Genomic DNA, 25,389 nt, shown 5'->3' with positions numbered 1-25,389 from the left:
TGGTCGTTTGAAATTTTTTTTGTTAACAGTTAGCACACACCTCCTTCTCTTGAAGTCAGTTGTGAAAAAGTTTAAGGTTGAACGTCCTCTCTCTTCTGTTCCTGCTGTGGCCTAGCGTCCCGCTTTCCCAACGTCTTTTTTAGTTTTAATTGAAGTGGCTTAATACTCCTGACTTGTTTTATTGATATTATAATATGGCTCAAAATATTGATCCAGTCAACGGGTCCAACAACAGTACTGCAATGAAAGATGGGGACGGGCCTACTTCGGCCACAAAACACCAATCAACCAGCAAACGGTGGGAGAAAACATTTGGAGTGTTATTTAGTCAATTATTCTATTTTAAATAATCCTATAGATTGCAACAAGAGCTTCTTACACTCATGATGTCTGGTGACAAAGGAATCTCAGCTTTCCCAGATGGGGATGATGTTTTTTCGTGGATTGGGACCATTATTGGTCCACAAGGAACGGTTAGTCAAAGATCAGTGTTCTAGAATGGTTTTTTTTTCTTACGCTTAAATTTTACTAGGTTTATGAAGGATTAGTATACAAACTTAGCCTGACCTTTCCAAATGGCTACCCTTTTACTGCCCCTACAGTTAAGTTTGTCACTCCCTGCTTCCACCCCAATGTGGATACATATGGGAACATATGCCTAGATATACTCAAGGACAAATGGTCTGCACTATACGATGTGAGAACAATCCTTCTGTCCATACAGAGCCTGCTTGGAGATCCTAACAATGATAGCCCCCTGAATGGTCAAGCAGCCCAGCTATGGTCTGATCAAGTTGCCTTCAAGAAACTGTTGCTTGAAAAATTTCAAGATACCAAATCCTGAACCTCTGGTTTTGTACCACCATTGTTCCATAGCTATAATCCAATGTCGGCTCTTCCAATGTTAACAGAAATTCTTAGTTTCCTAATTTCAATTTTTTTAATGTACTGTAATGGTGCCTATTCTAAAAAAAAAGAAAATAAATGAAGCAATTGTGCATTCCAAATTATATTTTCTTTTCTTTGATAGATATCTTCAGTGGAGGATTTGTCTTCTGGCAATGATGGTAACATTTCATGTTGCATACAGATACAGGTTATGTGGTTTATTGATCTCATAACAAATGAAATTGATGTAAATGTAACTGATTAAAATGAACAAAAATTGATTAACACTGTAGTTACTTTGATTACATTGGTCATGGTTTAACATTTTTACATGTAGGCTTTAGAAGTATTGATATTGTTCGAACACCATTTGTGGCTGACGAGAAAACACAACATGGCGAATCACCAATAATGCCAAACATGTATTAGGGCCAAATTCATCACGCGTTTGATAGTGTGTTTTTATATTAAATTAACAAATAAATTTGCATTTGAGTGATTTATCAAATCGTATCTGGTCAAAGTGACGCTGCTTATCGCAAATGCGATCCCGAAACATGAGCTCTACCTTCAACGAATACTTTACAAAGGAAGGCGCCCTTTAGTCGGTTTTTATTTTGGGGCGCTTTACGTAGGCTACGGCTATGCGTGAGTGACCCAAAAGTAGGAAATTATCGCTAGCAAGCAATTTAGAAAACACAACGGCCCTCGGGCAATAAGGACGCGCTGATCAAGTAACAATAAAACTAAATTGAATATTACTTGCAAGAGACCGAACGACTCAACGTTTGAATCTTTTGGCAAAGTTTGGTAAGAAAAAAAAATCTAATTCATGATCGCGTAAACTGTACGTGTACGTGATTGATAAGGTCATGTCTCTGTGTAAAATGGAAATGGACAAACGCATCGTTCTGTCGTCTGCTATTGAAGCTGTTGTGTTATTGCCCTTTCATCGGTACAACGCGGCTTCCAAGTAATCACGTTTCGCGCGTAAATCTCGAAGTTTTCCCCGTCACTACCATTTAAAATCGCTTTTTCACAATGGATTGCGAGAAAGATGTGCTGCGTATTCAGAAGAAGTTGGATAAAATTGTGAAAGAAGAATTGGTAATACAGTTTTTTTATCTTGTACGTGACACGCTACTCAAGTTGTCAGTTTACCTTGATTTTCGCAGGGCCAAGATGAGGCATTGGATTATCTAAAAGCTCTAAAAGATCTACCTATCAATTTGGCTGTCCTGACAAGCACTAGAATCGGGATGACTGTCAATGCTATTCGAAAGAAAAGTGAAAATGATGAAGTCAACAATCTTACAAAAGCCCTAATAAAGAAATGGAAAAAACTCCTACCTGGTAACTACCAAACTATTCTGTTAAGCCCCAACTGTCGTTACTTTCCGTTTTTTGCAAATGTTGACTCAGGATCAGCTACCCCAAAAGAAAGCACGAAAGAGGAAGGGAAGACATCGGATAAAGCCAAAGAACCACCAAAAGAGAGCCAGGCTCCAGTTAAAGAATCAGCCAAAGATAAAAAGGGATCATCTAGCAATGTTCAATCATCTTTCCCTGCTCTACCAACAACCACTACAGACTCTGTTCGACTTAAATGCAGAGAGATGTTGTGTGCTGCAATAAAAGGAGATGGAGTTGCTGTAGATGGTACATAAATCATTGTTTACAAAATAGGACATTTACCAATTCTTTATTTTTTATGAGAAAGGTGGGGGAGATCCTGAATATCTTGCCCAAATGCTAGAAGAATGCATTTTCAAAGAATTTAAAAATACAGATATGAAGTACAAGAACAGAGTTAGAAGTCGAGTCTCTAATCTGAAGGACACCCGAAACCCTAACCTGCGCCTCAATTTCCTCTGTGGTCAAGTCAGCCCTGCTCGTTTGTCAAATATGACATCTGAAGTGAGTAAAAGTTGACAATGAAGATATTTCAGGGTGGCTTATGGTTCCAACAACCTTTGGTGAACGTATCGTTTAAAACGTTATTTATCCAAATGCCTTTTAGGAAATGGCTTCAGATGAAATGAAAAACATTCGTCAAAAGTTCACTAAAGAAAGCATCAACGATGCTCAATTGGCCACAGTCCAGGGTACACAAACCGATCTCCTCAAATGCGGAAAATGCGGACAACGCAACTGCACTTATAATCAGGCAAGACAGTATTTATTAAAATACTCACCAGTAGCAGTTCTGACATTGCCATATTCCTTTGTTCTCAACTAGGTCCAAACACGAAGCGCTGATGAACCGATGACTACATTCGTTCTCTGCAACGCGTGTGGCAACCGATGGAAGTTTTGCTAAAAACCTCATGTTCACTAATCATGCTAAAAAAGTTTCTTTACCTACGTTTGATTAAGACAAAGCCTCGACTCCATTTGACTAACCTTTCTTAGCCCATTATTTTTTTTTCTCTCCCTAAAGCACCTCAGAAGTGGAAAACAATTTTGAATATTTCCCTCTTCAGCTCAATAGAGTCCTTTATTGCATTAGTGGCTCTATAGTAAAAACTGACTGAATACAAAACCGTAAAATCGAACTCGATTTTTAGCTGATGTATTCAATTTATCTTTTCTTTGACCAAATTTAGTCGTCAATTTAGGTCAAAATACAAAAAAAAGATAATGGAATAATAAACTTTTTTTTCGAGTGCTACCGTTGCCGACAAACGAATAATAGAAAAGTAGATACATGTAAGAACGTGAACAGCGCGTCAAAACAGTCGATTATTACAACAAAAAAAATTTTAATAATCAAAAGGGGTGAGGGGCGAAAAATATCATGCGAAATAGCAGGGAATGGATAAAATGTGCACATTGGGGAGGGAGAGTTTTTCCAGTGCAACAAAAGAGTGAAAATATAGTATACATGTATTGCAGCATCATATATTTGGGATTCGTGAGTTTTCAGTGCCGAGTGCTGAACTGCGTTTCGTTCAAATTGAAAACGCTGCCGAAATTGAGGCCGTACTGCTGCCACCCATCAAATAACTTAAGTGGGCGAACGGGCCAATACTTTTGCGAACGTAACGTGGCTGCGTCCATTTGGATGCGATCTAACTTCTCGAAAAGTGGAAGTAGTTTTTGCTCCATCCATTCAGAAACCGTGTGAATGTCGAAAATGTGTTTAAGCATATCCATCGTCTGCTTAGCGACGGCATTTAGACTGCCAGAGAGGTAAGGCAAGTCGCGCAAAAGCTCATCGATCCGAGCTGGGCTACTGTAATTATGCCGTACACTATATTCCGTCAACCAGCCCTTACGCTTTGTAGTCAGCAGAACAAATTCTTCGATCTAAAATTAAAACAACGGTGATATGTTAATGAGATGCACTGGCTACTCGAAGAACAATCAATTTATTTACTTCTTTTTCAAGCCTGAGGATCCGGCCCGTGCTTTTGAAAAAATGTGCACCCGGAAAGAAGCACATGGTCATCTTTTCGTGCAAGAATCGATCAGAACGGCTGGTTCGGAGCTCAGGAATCTTTTCATACCGTGGAGCCTTTTGGCAAGATAAGGCTTTATAAAGTGATGGCGCAAGGGATTGATTATAGTATCCTATAGATGCAAAATAAAACACGTTAATAAGGGGAAGCTGAAGATTAGAAACTGTTGATCACACCTCGTGAAGTAGTCAATAAGTTGACGGCTAAAGAAGGAATGGCTGCCGGTAACAATTCGCAGAGATTGCTAAAGTGATCGTAACGTTGCCATCCCGTGATGGCTAGACCTCTGAGTCCTTGTCGGAATTTAGGACTTTCCGTTCGTCCAACGTCCAGCCAGTTGAGATTATTTTCCAAATGCCGGGTAACATCTGGGACTATCATGGTTTCCCCAAAGGCGCCTTTAAATGCGCTTGATATCCAAAAAGACGGAAAAACTTGCGCGTACCGATCAAATACGTAGGATCCCGCAAAACGATACACATCTTCGGCGTACACCTGTTGATTTTATCAAATGGTAAGAAGTCTGCCAAACTAAAAATCGGAGAAAAAATGAGATTTTTCTTACCCAAACCATAGGTTCAACTAGATCTCCTAGCTTGGCATCATCAAGCGCAGCAGCAGTCATATGTCTCAGCATGTCATCCCAAATGATGGGTTTAACTTTGTACTTGCTCGTGACGTATGAAGCCACTCGATGGACATGAGAGAGAAAAATATCATCTTTGGGCTTGAGTGAACAGATTGCACATTCGGCCATGTGAAAGACTTCGTCGCATCCGATATGCAGAAACTTGCTTCCTTCATGCAACGACATAATCTGTTGGCGATAGCACACAATAAAGGAGTGAATAAAAAAACAGCTCGCGTAGAACAAGGAAATAAAAAGCACAAAGAAAACGGAAAGAAAGTAAAAGCGATCGTACTTGATCAACCAGGTTTTGAATTAAAACAAAGGATTCATTTTGCGACGGACACAAGGCCTGTGGCACACTAGGATTCTCTCTCAGGTGGGAAAATTGGGGCAATTTCAGTGCATATTCCAAGTGCCCAAATGTCTGGACGAGTGGTATCACCTCCAATTTATAAGCTTCGGCAACCTTCAACAGCGAACGAATCTAGAAATTAAGACAAATAAAGCAATACAAGCCAAATATATAAAAAAAAGGCAGCGAATCAAACATTATTACTTCTGCCCGAGTGTAGTGGTTAGTTGCAGCAATGGATTTCAAAACACCATCATAAGGGAACATATCTTCATACTCTATGAGTAGTCCTGTACCTCCCAGCTGCACAATAAGGGGGATTAGTTGTTGCAAATAGTCAATTTTTGGCGGAGCGCCTTTTAGATCAAAATGAACGAGTCGACGTTCTGGAACAAAGATTGGAGTATCTTTTGGATTAACTGGCGCTGCACCCTGAGAAATATAGACATTTTCTGGCAAATTCCCAATAGGCCTCACAATACTTTGTGTTTCCCCTCCTGGTGTGTCACCTTTAAGAAATTCAAACACAAATTACTTCAACAAATATAGTGAAAAAATAAAAACACCCTTACCTCTTGCAATGGGACTAGCTGGATAATAACTTGGAACTTTCTGGTGATAGAAGATTGGCCCAGAATTTACTACATTTTCCAAATTTTGGGTAGCAAAAGCTTTGTAACCCTTGATAGCTTGGCCACCAGTGCTAGTCACAATAGGTTCCGTATGGGGAAGGAACTGAACACTATCAGTCCAGTCACTGTCTCCAGCTTGCTGATCAACTCTTTCTTTATTTGGGGAGGTCTGTGTTTTTCCCCCTGATGTGAGGGCATTGTTGGAGATTTCATGGTAAAATGGAGCCTTGACTAGATCCGGGTGGAGTTTGAGGGCCACCAACACCATCACTGCACACACCAAAAGCACAGAGACAAACAAACATTTGCATTGCCTCAACGAAAAAATGTTTCGTAGTAAACGTGCCATATTCCTTTGAGTCAGAGAAGCATCCTTTTGATTAATCTACAGGATAAAATAGACAAGATAAAACACATGAAATTGGTTTCAAAAATGATTTGTTGCTATCGATAATTTTTTCCACAATGCTGTTATGTTCTTAACCTAAAGGCATGCAACATGCACATCAAATTCCACTTACCACACTAAGAAGATCAAAACAATGAAAGGCAAGAACAAAGTGTAGGTTCTTTGGAACTGTTTCTTCTATGAAGCTTGTGTTACTACTGCATGAAAAAGGCAAATCTTATTGGGCATCAGCGACATTTAACGTAAACGAAAGGTAATAAAACTTAAACAGCCAGAACTCTGAAGACGTGAATCAGCATAATAAACCTTCTTCGAGTGTCATTTTGACCAAATCGGATTCTGCGCTCTAACTCAACAAGACGGAAGTCAAGGAGAAACGGCAGCTCATTCTATACTGAGCTTGTTCGTCTGCGCGTTTGGGTTTGAGGGTGCGTTGACATGGGCTATTGAAAACGCTTTGAAAAGTCAAAACCTCTCACTCAGACCAGGACAAAATAACTGATCTCAGGGTGAAATTGAGGCCAGTGCTGCCACTTTGGTGGGAAGGTCCCACTTTCTGGGATTTTTGATTTCCAAAAGTGGAAATGTGGGATGGGATGGGATTGGGATTTTTGAAAAAAGGTGGGATTTAGAAGTAGAAGATAATTAGATAGATTATTTTGGGGTTTGGCCAAATGGCCAGTTAGTGATAAAAAGTGTTATTGTCTTATTGGGTAATAGTAATAAAAATATTATTGGCTATTGGGCAACCTTGCACTTGCGCAGTGCTTCAGTGTGCAGACGACAGTTTTTTGTGTTTCAATCCAGTGCCATCGCTGTCTCTCAATCGGAATTGGGCGTATCTCAAGATATGAGAATCAACTCATTTTACATTCATTGTAGGGATTTCTATATTACTGCGATCTCTGATATGAAATCTCGTTTCGATTTTACGGATCCAGTTTATGAGGTTGTTACTATGCTACATCCGGAAAATGCGCGAAATCTGAAACCTCGAACACTGAGTGCATTATTTGAAAGATTTACGGTTTTAAATAAGTTCTGTGATCGTTTAAAAACCGAAAAAGAATGGAATGCTCATGCCCTACTCCCTACGTCTGCTTTCGGGGTTCTAACTGAGTCCGCAGTTTTTCGCTTGCCTGCGGAAGAATATTGGCAAAAAGTTTTTGCAAATCACGAGGCCACTTTCGCTAACTTGTGCGTTTGCGTTTCAATGCTTTTTAGTTTAATCGTTAGTAACGTAATAGCAAAAAGAAAATTCAGTGAACTTAACAATACTAAAACGGACAAAAGAACTAGTATAGATGATGATACCGTAGTTAGTCTAATGAGAATAAAGTCTTGGTTAAAAGCTCATGATAAGAGTGCTGATGAAGTCAATATCACCGACGAATTAGTCCAGGCCGTTATTAAAGTAAAATCCAATGCCACCATTCCAGATTCTAAGTCATTTTAAGTTTTGTGCAATAAACTTTTTACTAGTTTTATATGATGCGAAATTTCCCTCCCATGTGCCATGTCCTATATATCCCCTATGCCATTTGTTTCACCAAGACAGTTTAACGCTCGATAAATAAAATACAATTTAACCCTGAGTCAGAGACTTATATTTTGAAATAAAATTTTGGGAAAATAGGTGGGATTTCAAAAAAAACAGGCGGGAAACGTGGGATTTTATAAAGAAAAAAGGTGGGATTTCCTTGGGATTTTTAATCGGAAAATGTGGGAAAATTGGGATTTTTTACATGGTTCCAGGGGATTCCGGGTTTTTTGGCGTGGCAGCACTGATTGAGGCCCTTGTCCGGTCAATTGTTAGGTTTTCCTTCCTTTTCATTTGATACGCTTATTTTTCCACAAACAATTGTTGTTGAATGTTGATAGAGCGTGACCAATGCCGTGCCTCTTGTGGTGGGTTCAGTCATCCGAATAGAAACTCTTTTGAGTTTGTTTTTCAATTTTCATGTTTTCTACTTTTGATCAATGCAAAATGTGCGTCAGATGGAAGAAGGAAAATAACACGAAAGAATTTCAGAAAATTTGGCTATCGTCAGCTCTTCAGTAATTTAAAAAAGTATTTTTTACTTTAGACGCTTTTTACGCTACTGACGCCTGACGCTGACACTGAGTACCGACTACTGACAAACAACCTGATGACAAGGTATTACTCATACACAACTGTGGAGCTATCATGGTTATAAATTGCTTTATGCAAAAGACTTGAAAAGTTATGCCATGCAGTAACTTTAGCTGAGAAGTGCCTTGGAAAGCAGCAAAGAAAATGTGTAGGCTACTTTCTTTCGTCTAAGCACGCCACGACGCATATATGAACACTTATGCGTCTGATGGCGACCGAGAAAAGTGAAAGACTGGGCAAAGCAGTTTTTCTCTTGAAATAGAACTTTGTTTTCCATTGCTCCCCTTTTCCGTTATATTTTTAGTCAAATATTGGGGGGAAGCAAAAGAATCACACGTGTCTTTGCCTTTTGGTGTACCAAACGTGGTCGTATCTCATTATTGTTCCACGAAAAGAAAATGCTGTGAAATATATATTTATATATACGCATATACAGTATATGTACAGTATATATATACTAACTATATAGATAGACGTTGTAAGGGTTCTACACATTCTTACTTATTCGACGTTTTCTTGTCTCAAAAACTCGTTCAACCAGTTCATTGTCGCCAGCAGTTGTTTCAGAGAATAGGCCTGCCAATCTGAGATTGCGAGACTTCATTGTCCACTAAGGTGGAGGTACAAGTCGATTTTAAGGAAGACTTTGAGATCCCTAACCGTAAAAACGATGCCCTGGAAGTGATCTGGTGGTCTTTCCTTTCTTTTTTATTGCACTTATTTTTTGGACAGGATAAAGATCTTAATTTGGATGATGTTTTCTGTCAAGCAGATGGCAAGACAGTTGCACCGTTTCCCACACCGCATTTCACATTTCTTGAGACCAACTCGGCCCTTGGCTGCAACACAAAATTCGAATGAAGCGTATTTGTCGTGGCTGATGATGCAACACGATATTTCCTGACCTCCCTTTAGGTAACTAGCCTATACCCACTGTTCGTTATTTACCCTACTCTGCAACCTCATCTATCTATGCGACGGTGACACACAAGTTATACATTCCATATTTGTTTTTCAGATAGGAACAGCTTGCGTGCCTATAGCATGAGACGGATATCAATCGTTATCTTTGGCGTGACACGTCCCGCCTGCCCGTGTTAGAGCGGCGTGCTGTATTAATATAGATCCAGTATAACGCGTTTGACCGTGTCGTTTCCTTTCTGTCGAATTTCCAAATGAAATGTTAGCGTTTTAATTGAAATTTACAGCCAATCTGCAAAGATGAAAGTGCAATACGACGAAGATCAGATTTTGGGTCGAGGTGACTACTCGATCGTCTTCCGTGGCACTTTCAATCGTCAACCTGTCGCTGTGAAGAGGATCCAGCTGATTGACGCTAGAAATAGCGAAGAACTAGCCAACTGTTTGGCTAGTTTGCATCATCCCAACGTCGTCAGACTTTTACATTCAGAGAGCGATGCGCATTTTCGCTATCACGCCCTGGAACTGTGTGCCGGCTCACTGGATCAGCTCTTCCTCAGCGACCAGGATCCGAAAAAGTACCGTGGTCCTATGCCAGCTTATGATCTCATCGTTTTGCACCAACTCGCTGCCGGTCTTTACCACATCCATTCAAACGGTTTGGTTCACGGCGACGTCCGTCCGGAGAACGTCCTCATCTCGACGGGTACGGCCGGTAGTCGTCAACGAGTTCTCATGAAATGGGCCGATTTCGGACTGTGTCGCGAGATGAGCGACAAATGGATAAGATCCATCTGGATGGCACCGGAAATGATTGACCAGTCGGAGAAAGGAAGGCATGGAAACGGCCAACGGAAGACACGAATAGACACTGCCGAAAGTGACATGTTCTCGCAGGGTTGCGTGTTCTTCTATTTCTTGATGGGCGGAATTCATCCATTCGGTGCTCCGTGGGAGGTGACGTCCAACGTTGTCAGGAACAGGCCTGTTCATTTCACAAGTAAAAACCTAATTTTCTGTCGAAATGACACGAATAATTGTATTATTTGACTTTTCAAAAATTTAGAATTGTTGCCTGGACATTTTGCTCGTGGAGTCACGCAAAAGATGTTGGAGCCGGAACCGGAAGATCGGCTGACGTCAGACGAAGTCGTTCAGCAATTGAGCATCATCATGAAGCCGCAAGAGGTGATGAATAATGATTATGATGACGAACAGGTTACTTATACAATTTATACCCACGAATTTTGTAAGTATTGAAAAATTAACCACTAAAATATTGTATTTTTTCCAATTCATTCAACCAGTACCAACAAAGGGGATTGGAACTGCTGGAATTGTGCTCCAATCCTGATCCGCAAGTGGAATCCATGTGCTCTTTAATTGATGAGGGCGTCGACTTGAACTGCACCGGAGACGAAGGCATGACGCCATTGCTCTTACTCTGCCGATGGAATCAAACTCCTCGATTGTACATATGTTTGAAATTATTGCTCGTTGAGCGCGAACATCACTACAATCCCGTCGACATCAATTGCCGCGATATTAACGGCTGGAACGCGTTGCTATACCTCTCACGTCACTACCCGAGTGAAGACCTGCTGCAGATTATCCACCTGCTAATCGATCACGGGATCCAAGTCGATTGCAAAAACGAAGACGGGGAAAATGCCCTCCTTTTCCTGTGTCAGTATTATTCCAACGACAATTTGATCGACATCATTCAGCTGCTGATTCAACAAGGAATCGACGTCGATTGTTGTGACCACAACGGCTGGAACGCTCTGCTCTACCTGTGTCTTCATTATTCCAATGACAACCTGATCGCCATTATCGAACTGCTCGTTCATCACGGCATCAACGTGAATCGCACCAACAACTACGGCAACAACGCTCTTCGCTACTTGTGCCAGTATTACTCCAAAGACAATCTGTTGAGCATCATCCAGCTGCTGATACGCAACGGCATCGACATCAACAGTCGAAATAATTACGGCAACGATGCCCTCAGATACCTGTGCCAATATTACGCCAAAGACGATCTCGTCTCCATCGTGCAATTGCTCATTGAAAACGGGATCGATTTGAGGCTGAGGAATCACGAAGGATGGAACGCCTTGTTGACTGTTTGTCAGTTTTACACGAACGATAACCTGGCCGACATTGTCCAGCTGTTGATTCAAAACGGAGTCGACGTCAACGGCAAGAACAAAGACGGCTGGAACGCGTTGATGTTACTCTGTCGCTACTACACCAACGAACATTTGATTGACGTCATTCAAATTCTCATCGAGAGCGGAATCGATTTGAACAGCCGAACACCGAACGGATCCAACGCTTTGCTGATATTGTGCGCCAATTACTCGAAAGATAATTTAATTGCGATCGTTAAATTATTGACCCGCAATGGAATCGATGCCCGTTGCAAAGACAGCGACGGTGGCAACGCAGTCCGTTACGTACGCCGGTGGTATAAAGGCGCCAACGTGTTGGAGATTACGCAACTTTTGATTACGAACGGTTGCGGTGGCGACAGTTGAATTTCTTCCACGGTCCGATCAGTTAGCGACAGTGGCCAACCCACTTTAGATTCTTATTTGTATGTAAACACATTTGAGATATGATAACCAATTAGTAGAAATATGCCTTGGATTAGAAACAATTGAATTTTTAATTGGAATATAGATTTCTGTTTCTTTCATGTCTTGAGCCTTTGTTCCACTTAACCAACACCTTGGACACCTTTGCCTAGTCTGGATTACAAGTTGTCATATATACATTTTTGTTTTTTGTTTTAAACACCATATTTACGATGTGAAACACTCCTTAAAGCCTCAAATTACGTTACAAGTTCTAAGTTAAAGTCTCCGGCGCCCCCCCCCCCAAATCATCAGATATCATTTTGATTAGATTGAACCAAAACGAATTTTTTACACAGAGAAATCAACAGGTATATCAATCAAGAGCAGGAAGGAAACGTAGCGAGTTAACGCCTTGGCTCGGAGCAAGGTCGTAAACAAATTCTTGATGCAACGCACGTTTTTGACAGGGTTGTAGGGCGTGGTCAAGGCATCAACAAAAAATAGAGGGGCCATTGTTGACTTAGCTGATGGCCTTGATTACACCGAAAGCTTTGGAGAAAATGGGTGAGCATAAAAGGGTCAGATCTCAGTCTGCTAATAGCATTCTCCACGAGCTCATTCTTCTGACGAGAACTACAATGAAATCTACGGTAAACACATTCGTTTGAATTCATGTTTTAAGCTACAGCTAAAAAGGTCCTATAGAATAAACATTTTGTTTTCATTTTTCCTTTAAAGCAGATTGCTTGCCTGTTGGTGTTGGCTGTCGCCGCCCAAGCTCAATACTTTGGCAACTACGGATACGGACTCGGTGGATATGGTGGATATGGTGGATACTACGGAGGATACTACCCCTACACCGGTGTTAGAACTGCTGCCGTCCCCGCTGCCTACCCCGTTTCTTATGGCTACCCATCTTTCACCGCCAGCCAGTACCACGGACAGGATGAGCTCGGCCAGGCCCGTTTCGGCTATGCCCACCCAGGACAGGCCGCTACCAACCTTCGTGATGCTTTCGGCAACCAAGTCGGCAGCTACGCTTACTTCAACCCAGAGGGTAAAGAGGTCCGCGTTTCCTACACCGCCGACTCACGAGGCTTCCGCGTCCTCTCCAACGACCTGCCCGTTGCCCCAGTCTCCAACTTGGTAGCCCCCGTTCAGGTCCAGGACACTCCCGAGGTTGCCAAAGCCAAGGCTGAACACGCTGTGGCCGTTGCTGCTGCTCGGGCTGCTGCTCCCGCCACCCCAACCACCGAAGTCCGCTTGAAACGCCAAAGCGGAGCAGCTCATCCATTCCCCGCCCACGTCGGAGTTGGTCAGATCGGTGGAGCCCATCCCGGCCCTGCCCATGTTGGTGCCGGTCAAATCGGTGGTGCTCACCCTGGCCCTGCTCATGTCGGAGCTAACCACCGAGGTGGAGCTCATCCTTGCCCTGCTTTTGTCGCTTGTTAAAAAAAAAACATTTACATATCTGGTCGCTTTGTCTTCACCTTTTTGTTTGGATTTTCTTGTTATTTTCTTCACTTGATGATTAAATTGTTCATTCAACTACTGAGCACACATCCATCCATGCTTCCGTTTTCCCACGTAGCTGGCTTAGTATGGCCATGACGTATACGCATATACAACGATCAATTATAGCCATAAAGGAGTGGCCAAATGACTTGCACGAATGCTATGTAAAATGCCTGCTGAAAGTCTTACCTTGTCGAACAGTTGTTCACATGTCCTTTTATGCACGAAATATATCGCTATCATTAAGGTCATCTTACGACACGTTTCTCCAATGAAAATTCACATTCACATTGTGTTACAACATAGAACTGTAGCAAAGCAAAACAGCAGACTATTGGCAAGAGACATTCAAGCTTTCCAGATTGTGTATGCAGCCAAATCAGTGGGTCTTGTTACATGGGGAAAAAAAGAAAAACCACGAAAAACGAGTTGTGAATGGCTAATACACGAAAATATCGGCTCCCAAAACAAAAGTTGTGGTTAATTTTGGAATGCTGAAGCTGCTAACCAGATGACGTAAGTTCATTGCCCCAAGAGGATGACACTTGCTTTATGAACACCCAATAATAACTAAAATTAATGTTCCAGAAGAAATTTATCGCTAAACTTGTACTGCTGGATATCGATGAAAAGTTCCATAGATTTTGAAATGTTTTTCCAAATGTTTTTTTTTTTTTTTTAAATCAAATTTCAGATTTTTACTTGGGAAATGAATTGTCGAAAACAATAACAATGGATGGCTGCGTTTCCTGATTACGTGATTCGTTACAAACAGTTAAATCCGTTTGGCAAAGCGGCCATGCAAAACCATGCGAGACGGTCAATCAAACCTAATTCCACCTTCTTATCGTGAAATGATTAGTTTTTTAAAACTTATCATTATGTATATACGTTGGTAACGTAAGCAAAATGAATGTTATAATGTTACTTCTATAGAATAGCGAATAAACAAAAGAAAGGGAAGAAAAGGAAGACTCTTTTCTAGGAAGGCAAATGGACGCGAGTAAAATCTAATCAACCGTGAAAGCAGGGAAATTCTGCTGAAAAATTCCACCCGGAAATTAAAAACAAAAAAAAAAGCATAAGAAAAACGAATACACCGGAATCGAAAAATCCGGAAAAGCAAAAGTCTATATAAAGAGGCGTTGAAATTCAAAGGGATCAAGTATTCCATCGTCAAAGAAAAAGAAACAATGTTGTTTTTACCTGTGCTCATATGTCTCTGTCATTTATGGATCACTTCCATGGCTGCCATCGCCACGGATGGTAGTGGGATCCAGCATCGTCAGAAAGGATTGATGACGCCATCCTACCGTCTTTCATCGCCCTTTACGAACCGTAAAATAACATTTTCAGAGTTGGATTTTCTTCTACGACACATGTCTACGAATTCAACCAAATCGAGGAATCGTAAACCAGGTAAACAACAAAACATTTTGGCTGACCATTTACGGGAATATTAACATTTTAAAAATGAAACTGCAATTTTGAGGACAGGAAAATCGTTTTCTGGTGGTTCAGTGACAGATGACCAATGGCGGTTCTATCCCATTTCTCCACCACTGGTTGATGTGCTTCCATCTAGCGATGGAAAATACAAAAAAAGTTCGACTAAATCTCGAAGCATTTCTAGGATTAATCCTCGATTCGTCAAATTTAAAATAGTTGACATCGAAAGCCTGGCACGTTTGAAGCACTCACAAACAAGTAAGTCACTCTCTTGTTCCACTAATGCATCATTTAAACCTTAAATAAATGAGGGCCTTTAAGAATTCGAGTGTCGTTACTTTTCTATACATGAAATCTGATAGATCGAACCCACCACAAACGAAAAGAAACGGCCAATGGAAAAAGAACACGCCCACCGACTGACGATGAACTAATAGACGGTAATTGTGTTCGGCTATAGAATTTCAGTTGTAGCTCCAAAATCGTTCCGTTTTTTTGTATTTTCTTAATGATTTATTTATACGTGTAGATAAACACTCATTAAACAATACGTACGATCCATTTGGAAATGCATCTGGTATTGACCAGACTAGCAGGTCGGGTCCTTATTGGTTCGGTATCCGAAGGTTAATTGGATCGAAAATAGGAATAGGAAGGATTTTTGGATACACGAGTTACCCCACCTATGTCGCTGGACCGCCAGGTAATGAAATTTGAATTTCTTTTCCTTTGGAATTGCAATTCCTGTAATACACCTGAACATTTTTCCAGGTCCACCTGGACCGCCTGGACCCCCTGGTCCAACAGGAGTGGGAATACCTGGGATACCAGGTGTACCAGGGGTGCCCGGTGCAGCAGGGGCAGCAGGCGCAGCCGGAGCTGCTGGACCCACGGGTGCAACTGGTCCGGCCGGTACATCAGGAGCAGCCGGTCCTACCGGAGCCAATGGCCCACCTGGAGCACCGGGTCCAACTGGTGCAACTGGTCCGTCTGGTACTTCTGGTGCTACTGGTCCACCTGGTCCGTCTGGTTCAGTGGGTGCAACTGGAGCAACAGGCCCAACTGGTCCGACGGGCTCAACAGGTCCTTCTGGTTCTACCGGTCCTCCTGGTTCATCGGGAGCCATTGGCGCCCCTGGTGCGTCCGGTGCAGCCGGGGCATCCGGCCCTCCCGGTGCAACTGGTCCAGCAGGTTCATCTGGTGCAACAGGCCCAACTGGTCCATCAGGTTCGGCTGGCCCAACAGGCCCACCCGGTCAAGTTGGTGCAGCTGGAGCTCCAGGAGCTGCTGGGGCAGCCGGTGCATCCGGTCCTCCGGGTCCACCAGGTCCTACAGGCGCTGCTGGAGCAGCCGGTGCAGCTGGATCGGCAGGCGCAAGTGGTGCGGCTGGTGCAATAGGTCCATCCGGCCCCCCTGGATCAGCAGGTACACCTGGTCAAGTTGGTGCAGCTGGAGCTCCAGGAGCTGCTGGGGCAGCCGGTGCATCAGGTCCACCGGGTCCTCCGGGTTCTCCAGGCACTGCAGGAGCAGCCGGTGCAGCTGGAACGGCAGGCGCAAGTGGTGCGACTGGTGCAACAGGTCCACCCGGTCCTCCTGGACCAGCAGGTGCACCAGGAACACCTGGAGTATTTGCCGATTTCGTGACAGATTCGCTACTTAAGTTTTCGGTATTTGACATTTCGCGAATTGTTTTAGCCTCGTCATCATTTGCGATGCAATTCTATTTGATTTTATGGTAGCACGGGCAAAAGAAGAAAGATGCAGCTAAACCGGGCCAACTGGGACCAAAGGCGGGGACGGTTGAATCGGCTCAACCGTCCGTCAATGTTCAGCCAGAACCACAAACGACCCGACATGAAGAGAAAGAAAAGGAACAACATTTCACCGGAGGAGAACAGTCGGCGGATGAGATGGTGCAAGACGAACATTTAGAAGTCGAGCACCAGGTGGAAGCCGTGATGTCGGTGCAACCGGAAGAAAAAACAGAGTCGTTTCAATGGATACTGGAACACGACAAGAATCCAATTAAACTGGTTCTTTCGCTGCATAAAGACAGGCCAACGCATTCAGAGAATGCAACGCAACATCAGTTTGGGTTGATGCAATCGGGAGAACATTCAAGTTTAGTTAAATTAGACAAAGATGTGAAGCAAAACGTAACGCCAGTTGAACGGCCACAGCACGTGGAGAAGTCGGGTGGATTGGTAGTTCAAAAGCCCGGACCAGCTCAGTCAGAGCAAAAATTAGAGGAAATAGGAAATGTACGGCCAAAACCAATGGAGTTGATCCAGCTGAGAGAGAAAGTGCAATCGTACGATATCCTACAGCCAGAGCATATATTGGAATTGATTGAATGGATGCAGCGACAACACGGTTCAGAACCAGATGAACCAACGATCAAACACGAAAAGGCCACGCCCGTTGAACCAATGCTGATGAAGCAGGATTTAGACGATTCCGTGCAAATGAGAGAAATAGAGCCAACATCGGAACGGATGAAACACGAAGAGAAGTCCAATGGATCTGCAGCACTGGCACACAATTCCGCCTTGCAACCAAATTTCATAGCCGTTCAATTAGCACAAGCCGAACACGACAAATCAGATCGCATGCAACCGAATCAAACGTTTCAAGGAATCAAACAGCAGCAGCAGAAGTTTGTTGAGATTCTTAATCCAGGAAAGCCAGAAGTGCTAGATGAATCGGGTCCGTTGGTGCAAATTATGGAACAATTGGGATCATTTCAAGCAGAAGGAAATGCTAATGCGATTCAACCGATGTTGGGGCACAGTGAGTCATCGAAGAAACCAGACCAACAAGAACAATGGGGTAATAGGGTCGAGTCATTTGAATCGATTCAAGTGGATCAAAAATTAACAACAATCGAAAATGTCAATCAATCGGACGGGACCAAGTTGCCTATTGGATTGACATGGCCGAGAAATGATGAATTTGAATCACGACAGCCGGAAACGAGTACGGAATTCACCGTTGTAGAGCAACCAGTTGAACAGACGACACAATCAGAGAAGAAGATCGACGTTCTTGAAGAAAAGCAGCCAGAGAAGAATTCAACTTTAATTGAACAGGAGTTACGGGTGATGCCAATGCCATTTGAGGAGCAATTCGAGACTCACGACCAGGATGCAGAAAAGCAGTTTACAGCCTCACCTGAATTCTTAGTCCCTGACGAAAATGCAAAACAGTTTGAATCGATGCCACAGAAGCCAATAGAATCACAGCAGTCGGAACAGAAAATGGAAACACCTGACCGGACTAAATCTGGATGGTTGCAGTCAGAGGAAAATGGCGACCAAACAACACCTCCAATGTCAAAGGAGAACGAACGGGTCTTTTCCCTAGACGTGAGTCACAAGCTGAAAGTTGCACAAGAAGATGAGAAACATTCGGAAATTGTCCAGTCGGATCTTAAAGAGATGGTACCCCAGCCAACACTGCTGGAACAAGGCACGGAGCTAATCGACCGTACTAAAGCGGAGGCAAAAGAGCAGACATCCGAAAGTCTAGCACAAGCGCAGAACAAAGAAACAATTGAATTGATTCATTCAACGATGGAAACACCTGAATTCAATCAGTCCAGCCATAGCGACACATTAGCCATCGTCCCATTTGTTCGAAAAGAAAACCTGACCGAATCGATCCAGACGGTGCAGCAAAACGTAGAGCTGGATGGAAACAATGAATCGTTACAGCCGGAGCATTTTGAAATTTTCGAAACCAAAAACGTGTCAACGCAGTTGTTATTAGAATCAGAGAGAAAGCCTTTAGGATGGATAGAATCAGAGCAGATGAAGATGTCCGATGAAATTGTGCATCGACCGGAACGAAACGAGACACCAGTTGAGTCGGACGAGCGAAAAGCTGTGCCTCTTGAGTTGATGCAATCGCAAGAAAGGGAGAATCAGGTGAATTCGTCTGCACGCGGATACAAGAAGAAACCCAGTGAATCTGTCAAGCAGGTAAAAAAGGTGCGTTGAACTGTTTTAGTTCGCTATACCATCCAAATTTAGCGAGGTAATAATGAGCTCGTCAATGAATGATTGAAAGTTCCCATGGTACAATCAACTTGTCTTGAATTATAACATTGCTTATCTTGTAAACATTAAATCTAATAAAGTCTGCCTAAAACTTGTAGGAAGACCAACTTCAAACTGAGCACATTTCGGTGAATGGTGATCATTCAAAAACCGCAGAGGGAATCGAGCAAATGGAACACGAGCTAGATGAAGAAATTACATGGATAATGCAAATTTTGTCAGGTAGCATTAGTCTACCTCTATTTTAAAATATAACATTGGTCGATTCATTTTCTTATTCCAAACATTTCCGCCTAGACGATGAATCAAATCCAGTGGAACAGAAAACGGCCCACGTCGCAGAGCCCACCGACGTGCCCGCAATCCATCCAATAGAGACTCGTGATGAAGTTGTTAGTGAGGCCGATGACGCAGAGATCGAATCGTCGGATCTTCTGCGGCAATTTTATTCGTCATACATTCGTCAGTGATTAATCACATTTTGTTTTTTAAAGAAGAACTGCCACTCTATTCATTTGCATTTTCTATATAGGTCCGATCCGGAAGGTTGAACCAGCAGCTGATCCGATCACGACAGACGTTCGATAAGCCTACGAAAAACGCGTGTAAATTTCAGTAGAATCATACTGAGGATTCTACTATATTTTTTCTCAATTCTCAGTGTACAAAGGTGTCGTGCATAATAAAAATTCCAAATGATTTATGTTGACCAGATGTGTGCAAAAGAGATGACAGGGCATTCGCAAAATTATAAAGACTAAATGCTAAATGATCTCGCAGACTTTGTCAAGCCTTTAATGTCTACTGTAGGTATAATATTCTGCTTTGTCACCGTTCTCGGTGCTCTGTTCGTGTCATCCTTGCAATAGAAGCCCTTGCGAATCTCTTACATTACGTCATAATCAAGTGCCTTAAAAAAAAAAGAAGAACGTAAAACAAAGAGCTTCGTTTTCCTACGACTATGCTTACATAATGAACGTCAGCTGGACGAGGCGGGACCACCTGGAATAAGCTTGGGCCCGCGTGCAACACATGGTCATCCCATCATCTTAATAACTTCACAGCAGGGGATTGGGGTCCACTGGGTACAATACTTTTCGTAATGAAATGAAACCTCCGCTCTCTTCCTACGCTCGTTTAGTTGCGCTATCCTTATAAAAATGAAAGCTCTTAAGTGGTTATAGTGCTGCGTCGTACCCAAACGCCTGACCACAATAAGGCAAGTGATATAATCGTCAGCCGTGCGTGTAGATATATAATAGAAGCCAAATGTTTAGCCGCAATTGATGTAGCTGTATAGCTATGTATATATACGACTTGTTGCTATAGAATTGAGGTTTTTTGCTGTGGGCATTTCTTTTTTAAAAAGCGTCACTTTGTGCCATCATATAGACAAAAGCCAGATCCGCTGGATACATTTACGTGTTAATTTATTATGCAATCAGTGGTGGTCACACCGTGTGTACATTCATTGGAAAACACACATTGTATACACGTTTGTATCGAAATATGGACGTCAATTGATGTTTGTGTTAAGAAAAAGGATTTATTAGTTGAACGTTGAGCAAGGCAAGACGAGGCAATGATGAAAATGGGAACAAAAATATGGAAATTAAGAAATGGAGGGCAGTTTAAACTGTAACCCAATCGCAGCACAGCTGATCGGCGTTGGCACTGCTGGCGAGCGATTTGATAATCAACGTGTTGTCCGCTGTGGTGTATGCTGTGTTTAAGATGGGTGGATTGGCCAGTATATTCGTCCCGAGCAGATCCAAAAACTATAACAAAATCCAATCAAAAAATGAAATACATTAAATAGGCTGCGCTATACGTGTATAGACGATGTCGGATGACATGCATCTTCCCTTTTTTTTAAAGAATTACATATTAAGCTCTGTAATGTACAGGCTTATGCGTAAAATATGAAAGAAATTAAATGGAAATTTACCGTGACGTATGTGCCAGTTGAAACGTTGATGGAAGTGCAGGTAATTCGGATGTTGCTACCCAAAGCTACGGTGACGGAGAGACACTGTTCCACCTGGGTGCCCGGAGTTCGAATCGTTTTGTACGATCCAGTAGCAGTGTTCATCGTAGTCGAGCACGTCACTACACATAATAGTATATAAGCCATGAAAAAAAGGGACGGTCAAATTTGCAAATTTAGTTGGGGGGCTACACATTTATGGCTGATTGAGTTAAAGATCTTACTCGGCATCATTGTTGTGGTTGTTGTGGTCGTTGTTGTCGTAGACGTCGTCGATGTCGTGGTTGTCGTGTCCGTCGTCGTCGTCGGAGTTGTCGTCGATGTTGTTGAAGTTGTAGATGTTGTCGTTGTTGGTGTTGTAGTCGATGTCGTTGATGTTGTTGTCGTTTCCTCCGTTACCACAAGCGAAGAAAAAGAAATTAAACCTAATTTACCGAAAGCAAAGCCGATCGACCCTAAAATGATGCTCGCTTTCTTCTTCTTTGACAGGTTGTTCCACACTTTTTTCTTCTTCTTTTTGTCTGTACGAATGAACAATGACATCACTCTGCGTTAATTGTGTACATACAGAAGATGAGGCCATACAGGTGAGTCATTATTATTATTATTAGACCTATCTAAATATCCCTAAATTAAACCAAGAAAAACAAAAGGAGCATCGCACCTTCGTTGCAGTTGGGTTTCTCGTCATAATGATGCGGATCAACATCGTTATGGTAATCAGCGTCCGATGTGTAATCATTATTGGCTACTGATGTGTCGTCAATCACTTGCAAATTAGCGTACGAACTTCCGTAGCGGCTTGACTTGTCGTTCGAATCTTGACGAAATTTGTTGACAATGTGGTCGAGGTAAACGACCTGAGGACGAGGATCTCTGTAGTAATACTCGTCCGGCTTGGTAGCAACGTCGTTGGTCACTTCATTGCTGTGATTTGGGCGTCGTTTTTTAGCCATCCACAAGGAAGAGACGAGTAGACTGGGAAGTAAAACCTTGATCGCACATACAATTCAAGTTGTTTTTTTCCATTGATTATTGAACAGCATGAACGTTTTAGAAAGGAATGAATGTTATTACCAAGCAAATGGAGAAAAGAATAACGAGGCGTTTTGAATTGGAATTGTCCCCCATTTTGCTGGCCTGTAAAGTATACGTGTTTTGGCACTTTTTATTGACAACTGCAATTACGAAAAAATGGGGAGAACTAAGTCCTTTAGCTATGTAGTTCTTTGCTTGTTTACTGGTACGAGCCACAGCCGAGACTGATTCAAGATCCCACAGTCCGGAAAGATTTCAAAGAACAATGCATGTTCATTGGTGAGCCAACTTGTAGTGGGCTGGAACTTGGAGCTGCCATCATTAAATAGCAATCACCTATTCAAAGTAACATGAAAAACAAAAACAAAAAACTCGTTTGTGTCTTTAGAGTTTCGCTTTGTTTTAATCCAAATAATGTATACGCTATATCTAACTCATTTCCAGCCATGCTGTCTGATGCACTGGACACGACAGCAGAAAAAGCCGTTGGCGCCGCATCATATATCGCGCAAATATACTTCAAACATCAGTTGTGCTATATGTAGTTTATGCTAGCGTATTTTTTTTTAGTTGCGACGGACTAGCTGTTCCGCTTTGAAGCGTTGACGTCCATTTGCAGGGCTGTAATGCTTTATACTTTATAACGACGTGCTCGAAATTCATCCAATGTTCTGCTTCACCCTTTTCGTTTCTAGTTTGAATTGTCTTACATAAATTGTTCGTACCGCCCTCTCACAGAAATAGGACGCCGACAATCTTACAATAGAAATACTATAGACACTTTTAGCTTAAATTAAATGAAATCGAATTCATTTAAGATTTAATTTTGTTCGCTTGTGGCGGTTTTACTAAACATTCTTACACCGAGGTGGTCGGAAATCTCGATGTTCAGCCACCGCGGTATAGATAACGATCAACGATTTATAAAACATAACATCGCAGAGTTGGCGCGTTGATTATTTGCGCCGTTTTTCTATTCGTCGCCTATTTTTTATCCACCATTGTAATTAGTGCCAGTCCGCTTGTCGAGGCGTATAGATGGGCATCGTACAACACATGCTGTTCCACCTTGATAATTGGCAATCACGTGCTGTCCGTTAGGGATAGTTTATACATACACACAAACAATTTAGCGGGTGTTACTGGGTACAACGTGATTCTCACACTTGAATAAACAAAACGCGCATTTCATTCTCTTTACACTCATTGTTTTTGCGTGTTTCTTGTTGTTTCCAAGACTATACAGCCGTCATATTGCGGCTAATGATGGGAATCGACTGCTTTTATCTATACAAGGACAAACAATTCACCGGGGGGCCACGGGGTACAACGTGATTCTCACTCCAATAAAACGCACCGCCGTTTTATATTTTCATGTTTAATGATTTGCATTTCTTTTTATTTCTTTTTGTCTTAAGGCATCAGCCATAATGTATCCACGCAATACGCTTGGCTGATGGGAATCGACCGCTGTATATACACGATGCAGATGTTTATGTGATGTCACGAGACGCTTTTAGATTACAAATTATGGTATATGTATACGAAACTATTTTATATTCACCGTTATCATCAACGACAAGATGTAGTACGGATAGAACAGGATAGGATAGAGTCTTTTACACGCTCTTTGGTGATTGCTAATGGGTTATAGTATAGCCTACGCTGCAACAACGAGCTGATGTTGTTTCATCCTTATATCAGATTGCTAACACTCTTTGTACAGCCTGTGTATTAGCAAATGGGCGTTGTGCGTACGATTCGATTCTTAAGTCAAATTGATTATAAACAAGTGTCGTTATGTTACGCGAGTCGTAATAACATTAGGGCAAAATACAACAGAGAGATTGTGGGCCTATAAGGAATTATGCATGGCGGCCCCCTTTGTCGTTATTCCAACTGACAGTTTGATGCTATGTATATGTTTTAATTAAACTGTAATCCAATTGCAACACAGCTGATCGGCGTTGGCACTGCTGGCGAGCGATTTGATAATCATCGTATTGTCCGCCGTGGTATAAGCTGTGTTTATAATAGGCGGATCTGCAACGATGCTCGTACCGGATAGATCCAATATCTAAAGCGGATGACGAATTCAATAAAAAACAGAATTTTAAACAAATTAGCCGACTAAATCAATAAAAATAAAAACAATGGCGGAAATTACGGTGACGTATGTGCCAGTGGAGACGTTGATGGAAGTGCAGGTGATTTGAATTTTGCTGCCGGCCGGTACAGTGACGGAGAGACACTGTTCCATTTGTTCGCCAGGTGTTCGAATAGTTTTGTAATCTCCCGTGGTATTTGTCACTTGATTCGAACACGTCACTAAATCGGCCATCGAAAAGGAAGAATAAATGATGACCGTGATGATATTATTAAAAGGAAACTCTTTGAAAATGTGATGAGCTCTGCGAAAGTCTATCGTCTTTGTTTCTTGTCAGAGTCCACAAGTCTTTTATACTTGGCATCATCGTTGTTGTCGTTGTTGTCGTTGTTGTCGTAGACGTCGTCGTCGTCGGAGTTGTTGTCGATGTTGTTGTAGTGGTAGACGTGGTGGTTGTGGGCGTTGTAGTCGTTGTTGGCGTTGTGGTCGTTGTGGGTGTTGTAGTCGATGTCGTTGACGTCGTCGATGTTGTTGTCGTGTCTTCCAAGACGACCAGCGACGGGAACGAAATGAAACCCAATTTGACGAAAGCAAAACCGATCGTCCCTAAAATAATGCTGGCTCTCTTTTTCTTCGACAGGTAATTCCAGGCATTCTTTTTTTTCTTTTTCTCACCTGCAACAAGAAAAATCGATTCATATCGAAACATGTTATACCATATAGAAATTATATATACAGCCAGTTAAAGCAGATGAAACTTCAAAAAAGACAAATGTTTTGTGAGAGAAAAAAGAAAATGTACATCACCTTCTTCGCAATTGGGTTTCTCGTTGACATGGTGCGGGCCAACATCGTTAGAGTAATCAGCGTTTGATGCTGCTGGATAATCGTTTTTGGATGTTGCGTCATCACTGACATCTTCATTAGAGTACGGGCTTCCGAAGCGGCTCGATTTTGCGTACAACTCTCTAGATCTGTGACTCGAATCTTGGCGAAATTTGTTGATAAAGTAGTTCAGGAATAGGATCTGATGGTGCAGATGACTGTCGTAATAGTCGTCTGGATGAATGGCAATGTCGTTTGACAGTTCTTCTTGACTTTGAGTCATCAACAAGGAAGAGACGAGTAAACTCGGCAACGGAACCTGTCAATTAGAAATTCATTGAGGACGTACAAATTTGCGCGTAGCTTTACAACACAAATAATCTTTGAAAATTTCCAATGA

At 42.2% G+C, this 25,389-nt stretch overlaps 9 protein-coding genes across 14 annotated transcripts; 6 read left to right on the top strand and 3 right to left on the bottom strand.

Annotated features, from left to right (window-relative positions):
- Positions 1–32: 32 nt before the first annotated feature.
- LOC116929171 (ubiquitin-conjugating enzyme E2 C) lies at positions 33–1,007 on the top strand. The gene is made up of 3 exons (XM_032936329.2): positions 33–298; positions 359–473; positions 533–1,007. Exons 1-3 carry the CDS (start codon positions 195–197, stop codon positions 842–844), a joined length of 531 nt encoding a protein of 176 aa, XP_032792220.1. The 5' UTR covers positions 33–194; the 3' UTR covers positions 845–1,007.
- LOC123475532 (pupal cuticle protein 36-like) lies at positions 899–13,565 on the top strand. 2 transcript variants are annotated; one of them, XM_045178348.1, is made up of 4 exons: positions 899–903; positions 1,819–1,820; positions 12,625–12,660; positions 12,752–13,565. In XM_045178348.1, exons 3-4 carry the CDS (start codon positions 12,649–12,651, stop codon positions 13,460–13,462), a joined length of 723 nt encoding a protein of 240 aa, XP_045034283.1. In that variant the 5' UTR covers positions 899–903; positions 1,819–1,820; positions 12,625–12,648; the 3' UTR covers positions 13,463–13,565. The 2 variants fall into 2 exon arrangements, with proteins under 2 accessions (XP_045034283.1, XP_045034282.1); XM_045178347.1 differs by having other exon boundaries at positions 12,749–13,565.
- Positions 1,827–3,443, top strand: LOC123475531 (transcription elongation factor S-II-like). Of its 3 annotated transcripts, none has more exons than XM_045178346.1 (6): positions 1,827–1,995; positions 2,064–2,241; positions 2,311–2,547; positions 2,609–2,805; positions 2,909–3,055; positions 3,128–3,443. In XM_045178346.1, the coding sequence occupies exons 1-6, from the start codon at positions 1,930–1,932 to the stop codon at positions 3,206–3,208; spliced, it is 906 nt and encodes a 301-aa protein (XP_045034281.1). In that variant the 5' UTR covers positions 1,827–1,929; the 3' UTR covers positions 3,209–3,443. The 3 variants fall into 3 exon arrangements, with proteins under 3 accessions (XP_045034281.1, XP_045034280.1, XP_045034279.1); XM_045178345.1 differs by having other exon boundaries at positions 2,305–2,547; XM_045178344.1 differs by having other exon boundaries at positions 2,064–2,547.
- LOC116929149 (hexosaminidase D) lies at positions 3,445–6,896 on the bottom strand. Its single transcript, XM_045178343.1, has 9 exons — positions 6,680–6,896; positions 6,486–6,570; positions 5,905–6,349; positions 5,537–5,841; positions 5,273–5,464; positions 4,915–5,166; positions 4,526–4,844; positions 4,268–4,461; positions 3,445–4,197 (listed from the first exon to the last, which is right to left on the bottom strand). The coding sequence occupies exons 3-9, from the start codon at positions 6,311–6,313 to the stop codon at positions 3,811–3,813; spliced, it is 2,058 nt and encodes a 685-aa protein (XP_045034278.1). The 5' UTR covers positions 6,314–6,349; positions 6,486–6,570; positions 6,680–6,896; the 3' UTR covers positions 3,445–3,810.
- On the top strand, positions 8,989–12,205 carry LOC116929147. Of its 2 annotated transcripts, none has more exons than XM_032936302.2 (4): positions 8,989–9,422; positions 9,526–10,428; positions 10,495–10,646; positions 10,736–12,205. In XM_032936302.2, exons 2-4 carry the CDS (start codon positions 9,729–9,731, stop codon positions 11,966–11,968), a joined length of 2,085 nt encoding a protein of 694 aa, XP_032792193.2. In that variant the 5' UTR covers positions 8,989–9,422; positions 9,526–9,728; the 3' UTR covers positions 11,969–12,205. The 2 variants fall into 2 exon arrangements, with proteins under 2 accessions (XP_032792193.2, XP_032792194.2); XM_032936303.2 differs by having other exon boundaries at positions 8,994–9,422; positions 10,495–10,616.
- A 712-nt stretch (positions 13,566–14,277) lies between the features above and the next one.
- LOC123475580 lies at positions 14,278–18,874 on the top strand. The gene is made up of 7 exons (XM_045178455.1): positions 14,278–14,944; positions 15,023–15,232; positions 15,337–15,414; positions 15,504–15,677; positions 15,746–16,641; positions 16,714–18,839; positions 18,871–18,874. Exons 1-7 carry the CDS (start codon positions 14,719–14,721, stop codon positions 18,872–18,874), a joined length of 3,714 nt encoding a protein of 1,237 aa, XP_045034390.1. The 5' UTR covers positions 14,278–14,718.
- Positions 18,841–19,731, top strand: LOC123475533. Of its 2 annotated transcripts, none has more exons than XM_045178350.1 (4): positions 18,841–18,954; positions 19,131–19,254; positions 19,330–19,494; positions 19,565–19,731. In XM_045178350.1, the coding sequence occupies exons 1-4, from the start codon at positions 18,874–18,876 to the stop codon at positions 19,618–19,620; spliced, it is 426 nt and encodes a 141-aa protein (XP_045034285.1). In that variant the 5' UTR covers positions 18,841–18,873; the 3' UTR covers positions 19,621–19,731. The 2 variants fall into 2 exon arrangements, with proteins under 2 accessions (XP_045034285.1, XP_045034284.1); XM_045178349.1 differs by having other exon boundaries at positions 18,841–18,963.
- A 757-nt stretch (positions 19,732–20,488) lies between these two features.
- Positions 20,489–22,245, bottom strand: LOC123475579 (leucine-rich repeat-containing protein AAC1-like). The gene is made up of 5 exons (XM_045178454.1): positions 22,097–22,245; positions 21,668–22,011; positions 21,244–21,566; positions 20,981–21,141; positions 20,489–20,810 (listed from the first exon to the last, which is right to left on the bottom strand). Exons 1-5 carry the CDS (start codon positions 22,148–22,150, stop codon positions 20,664–20,666), a joined length of 1,029 nt encoding a protein of 342 aa, XP_045034389.1. The 5' UTR covers positions 22,151–22,245; the 3' UTR covers positions 20,489–20,663.
- A 1,542-nt stretch (positions 22,246–23,787) lies between these two features.
- LOC123475314 (myotubularin-related protein DDB_G0290005-like) lies at positions 23,788–25,325 on the bottom strand. Its single transcript, XM_045177880.1, has 3 exons — positions 24,972–25,325; positions 24,225–24,839; positions 23,788–24,134 (listed from the first exon to the last, which is right to left on the bottom strand). The coding sequence occupies exons 1-2, from the start codon at positions 25,270–25,272 to the stop codon at positions 24,436–24,438; spliced, it is 705 nt and encodes a 234-aa protein (XP_045033815.1). The 5' UTR covers positions 25,273–25,325; the 3' UTR covers positions 23,788–24,134; positions 24,225–24,435.
- Between the last annotated feature and the right edge of the window lie 64 nt (positions 25,326–25,389).

The sequence above is a fragment of the Daphnia magna genome, linkage group LG8 (assembly GCF_020631705.1).
Source record: "Daphnia magna isolate NIES linkage group LG8, ASM2063170v1.1, whole genome shotgun sequence".
NCBI classification, from domain to species: domain Eukaryota; kingdom Metazoa; phylum Arthropoda; class Branchiopoda; order Diplostraca; family Daphniidae; genus Daphnia; species Daphnia magna.
This window is presented reverse-complemented; position numbering and strand designations above follow the sequence as displayed.

Coding starts and splice junctions, on each gene's coding strand:
- LOC123475533 (XM_045178349.1), top strand. CDS start 18,874: ATGCAATCGCAAGAAAGGGAGAATCAGGTGAATTCGTCTGCACGCGGA. Junction 18,964..19,130: donor CTGTCAAGCAGGTAAAAAAG/GTGCGTTGAACT, acceptor TAAAACTTGTAG/GAAGACCAACTTCAAACTGA. Junction 19,495..19,564: donor ATTTTATTCGTCATACATTC/GTCAGTGATTAA, acceptor TTTTCTATATAG/GTCCGATCCGGAAGGTTGAA.
- LOC116929147 (XM_032936302.2), top strand. CDS start 9,729: ATGAAAGTGCAATACGACGAAGATCAGATTTTGGGTCGAGGTGACTAC. Junction 10,429..10,494: donor CAGGCCTGTTCATTTCACAA/GTAAAAACCTAA, acceptor TCAAAAATTTAG/AATTGTTGCCTGGACATTTT. Junction 10,647..10,735: donor ATGATTATGATGACGAACAG/GTTACTTATACA, acceptor TCATTCAACCAG/TACCAACAAAGGGGATTGGA.
- LOC123475580 (XM_045178455.1), top strand. CDS start 14,719: ATGTTGTTTTTACCTGTGCTCATATGTCTCTGTCATTTATGGATCACT. Junction 15,233..15,336: donor TTTGAAGCACTCACAAACAA/GTAAGTCACTCT, acceptor GAAATCTGATAG/ATCGAACCCACCACAAACGA. Junction 15,415..15,503: donor TGACGATGAACTAATAGACG/GTAATTGTGTTC, acceptor TTATACGTGTAG/ATAAACACTCATTAAACAAT.
- LOC116929171 (XM_032936329.2), top strand. CDS start 195: ATGGCTCAAAATATTGATCCAGTCAACGGGTCCAACAACAGTACTGCA. Junction 299..358: donor CACCAATCAACCAGCAAACG/GTGGGAGAAAAC, acceptor ATAATCCTATAG/ATTGCAACAAGAGCTTCTTA. Junction 474..532: donor TTATTGGTCCACAAGGAACG/GTTAGTCAAAGA, acceptor AAATTTTACTAG/GTTTATGAAGGATTAGTATA.
- LOC123475531 (XM_045178344.1), top strand. CDS start 1,930: ATGGATTGCGAGAAAGATGTGCTGCGTATTCAGAAGAAGTTGGATAAA. Junction 1,996..2,063: donor AAATTGTGAAAGAAGAATTG/GTAATACAGTTT, acceptor TGATTTTCGCAG/GGCCAAGATGAGGCATTGGA. Junction 2,548..2,608: donor AGATGGAGTTGCTGTAGATG/GTACATAAATCA, acceptor TTTATGAGAAAG/GTGGGGGAGATCCTGAATAT.
- LOC123475314 (XM_045177880.1), bottom strand. CDS start 25,272: ATGACTCAAAGTCAAGAAGAACTGTCAAACGACATTGCCATTCATCCA. Junction 24,840..24,971: donor GAAACCCAATTGCGAAGAAG/GTGATGTACATT, acceptor TTCTTGTTGCAG/GTGAGAAAAAGAAAAAAAAG.
- LOC123475579 (XM_045178454.1), bottom strand. CDS start 22,150: ATGGGGGACAATTCCAATTCAAAACGCCTCGTTATTCTTTTCTCCATT. Junction 22,012..22,096: donor TTCTTTTCTCCATTTGCTTG/GTAATAACATTC, acceptor TGTGCGATCAAG/GTTTTACTTCCCAGTCTACT. Junction 20,811..20,980: donor CAACTGGCACATACGTCACG/GTAAATTTCCAT, acceptor ATTTTGTTATAG/TTTTTGGATCTGCTCGGGAC.
- LOC116929149 (XM_045178343.1), bottom strand. CDS start 6,313: ATGGCACGTTTACTACGAAACATTTTTTCGTTGAGGCAATGCAAATGT. Junction 5,842..5,904: donor AGCTAGTCCCATTGCAAGAG/GTAAGGGTGTTT, acceptor AATTTCTTAAAG/GTGACACACCAGGAGGGGAA. Junction 5,465..5,536: donor ACCACTACACTCGGGCAGAA/GTAATAATGTTT, acceptor CTTAATTTCTAG/ATTCGTTCGCTGTTGAAGGT.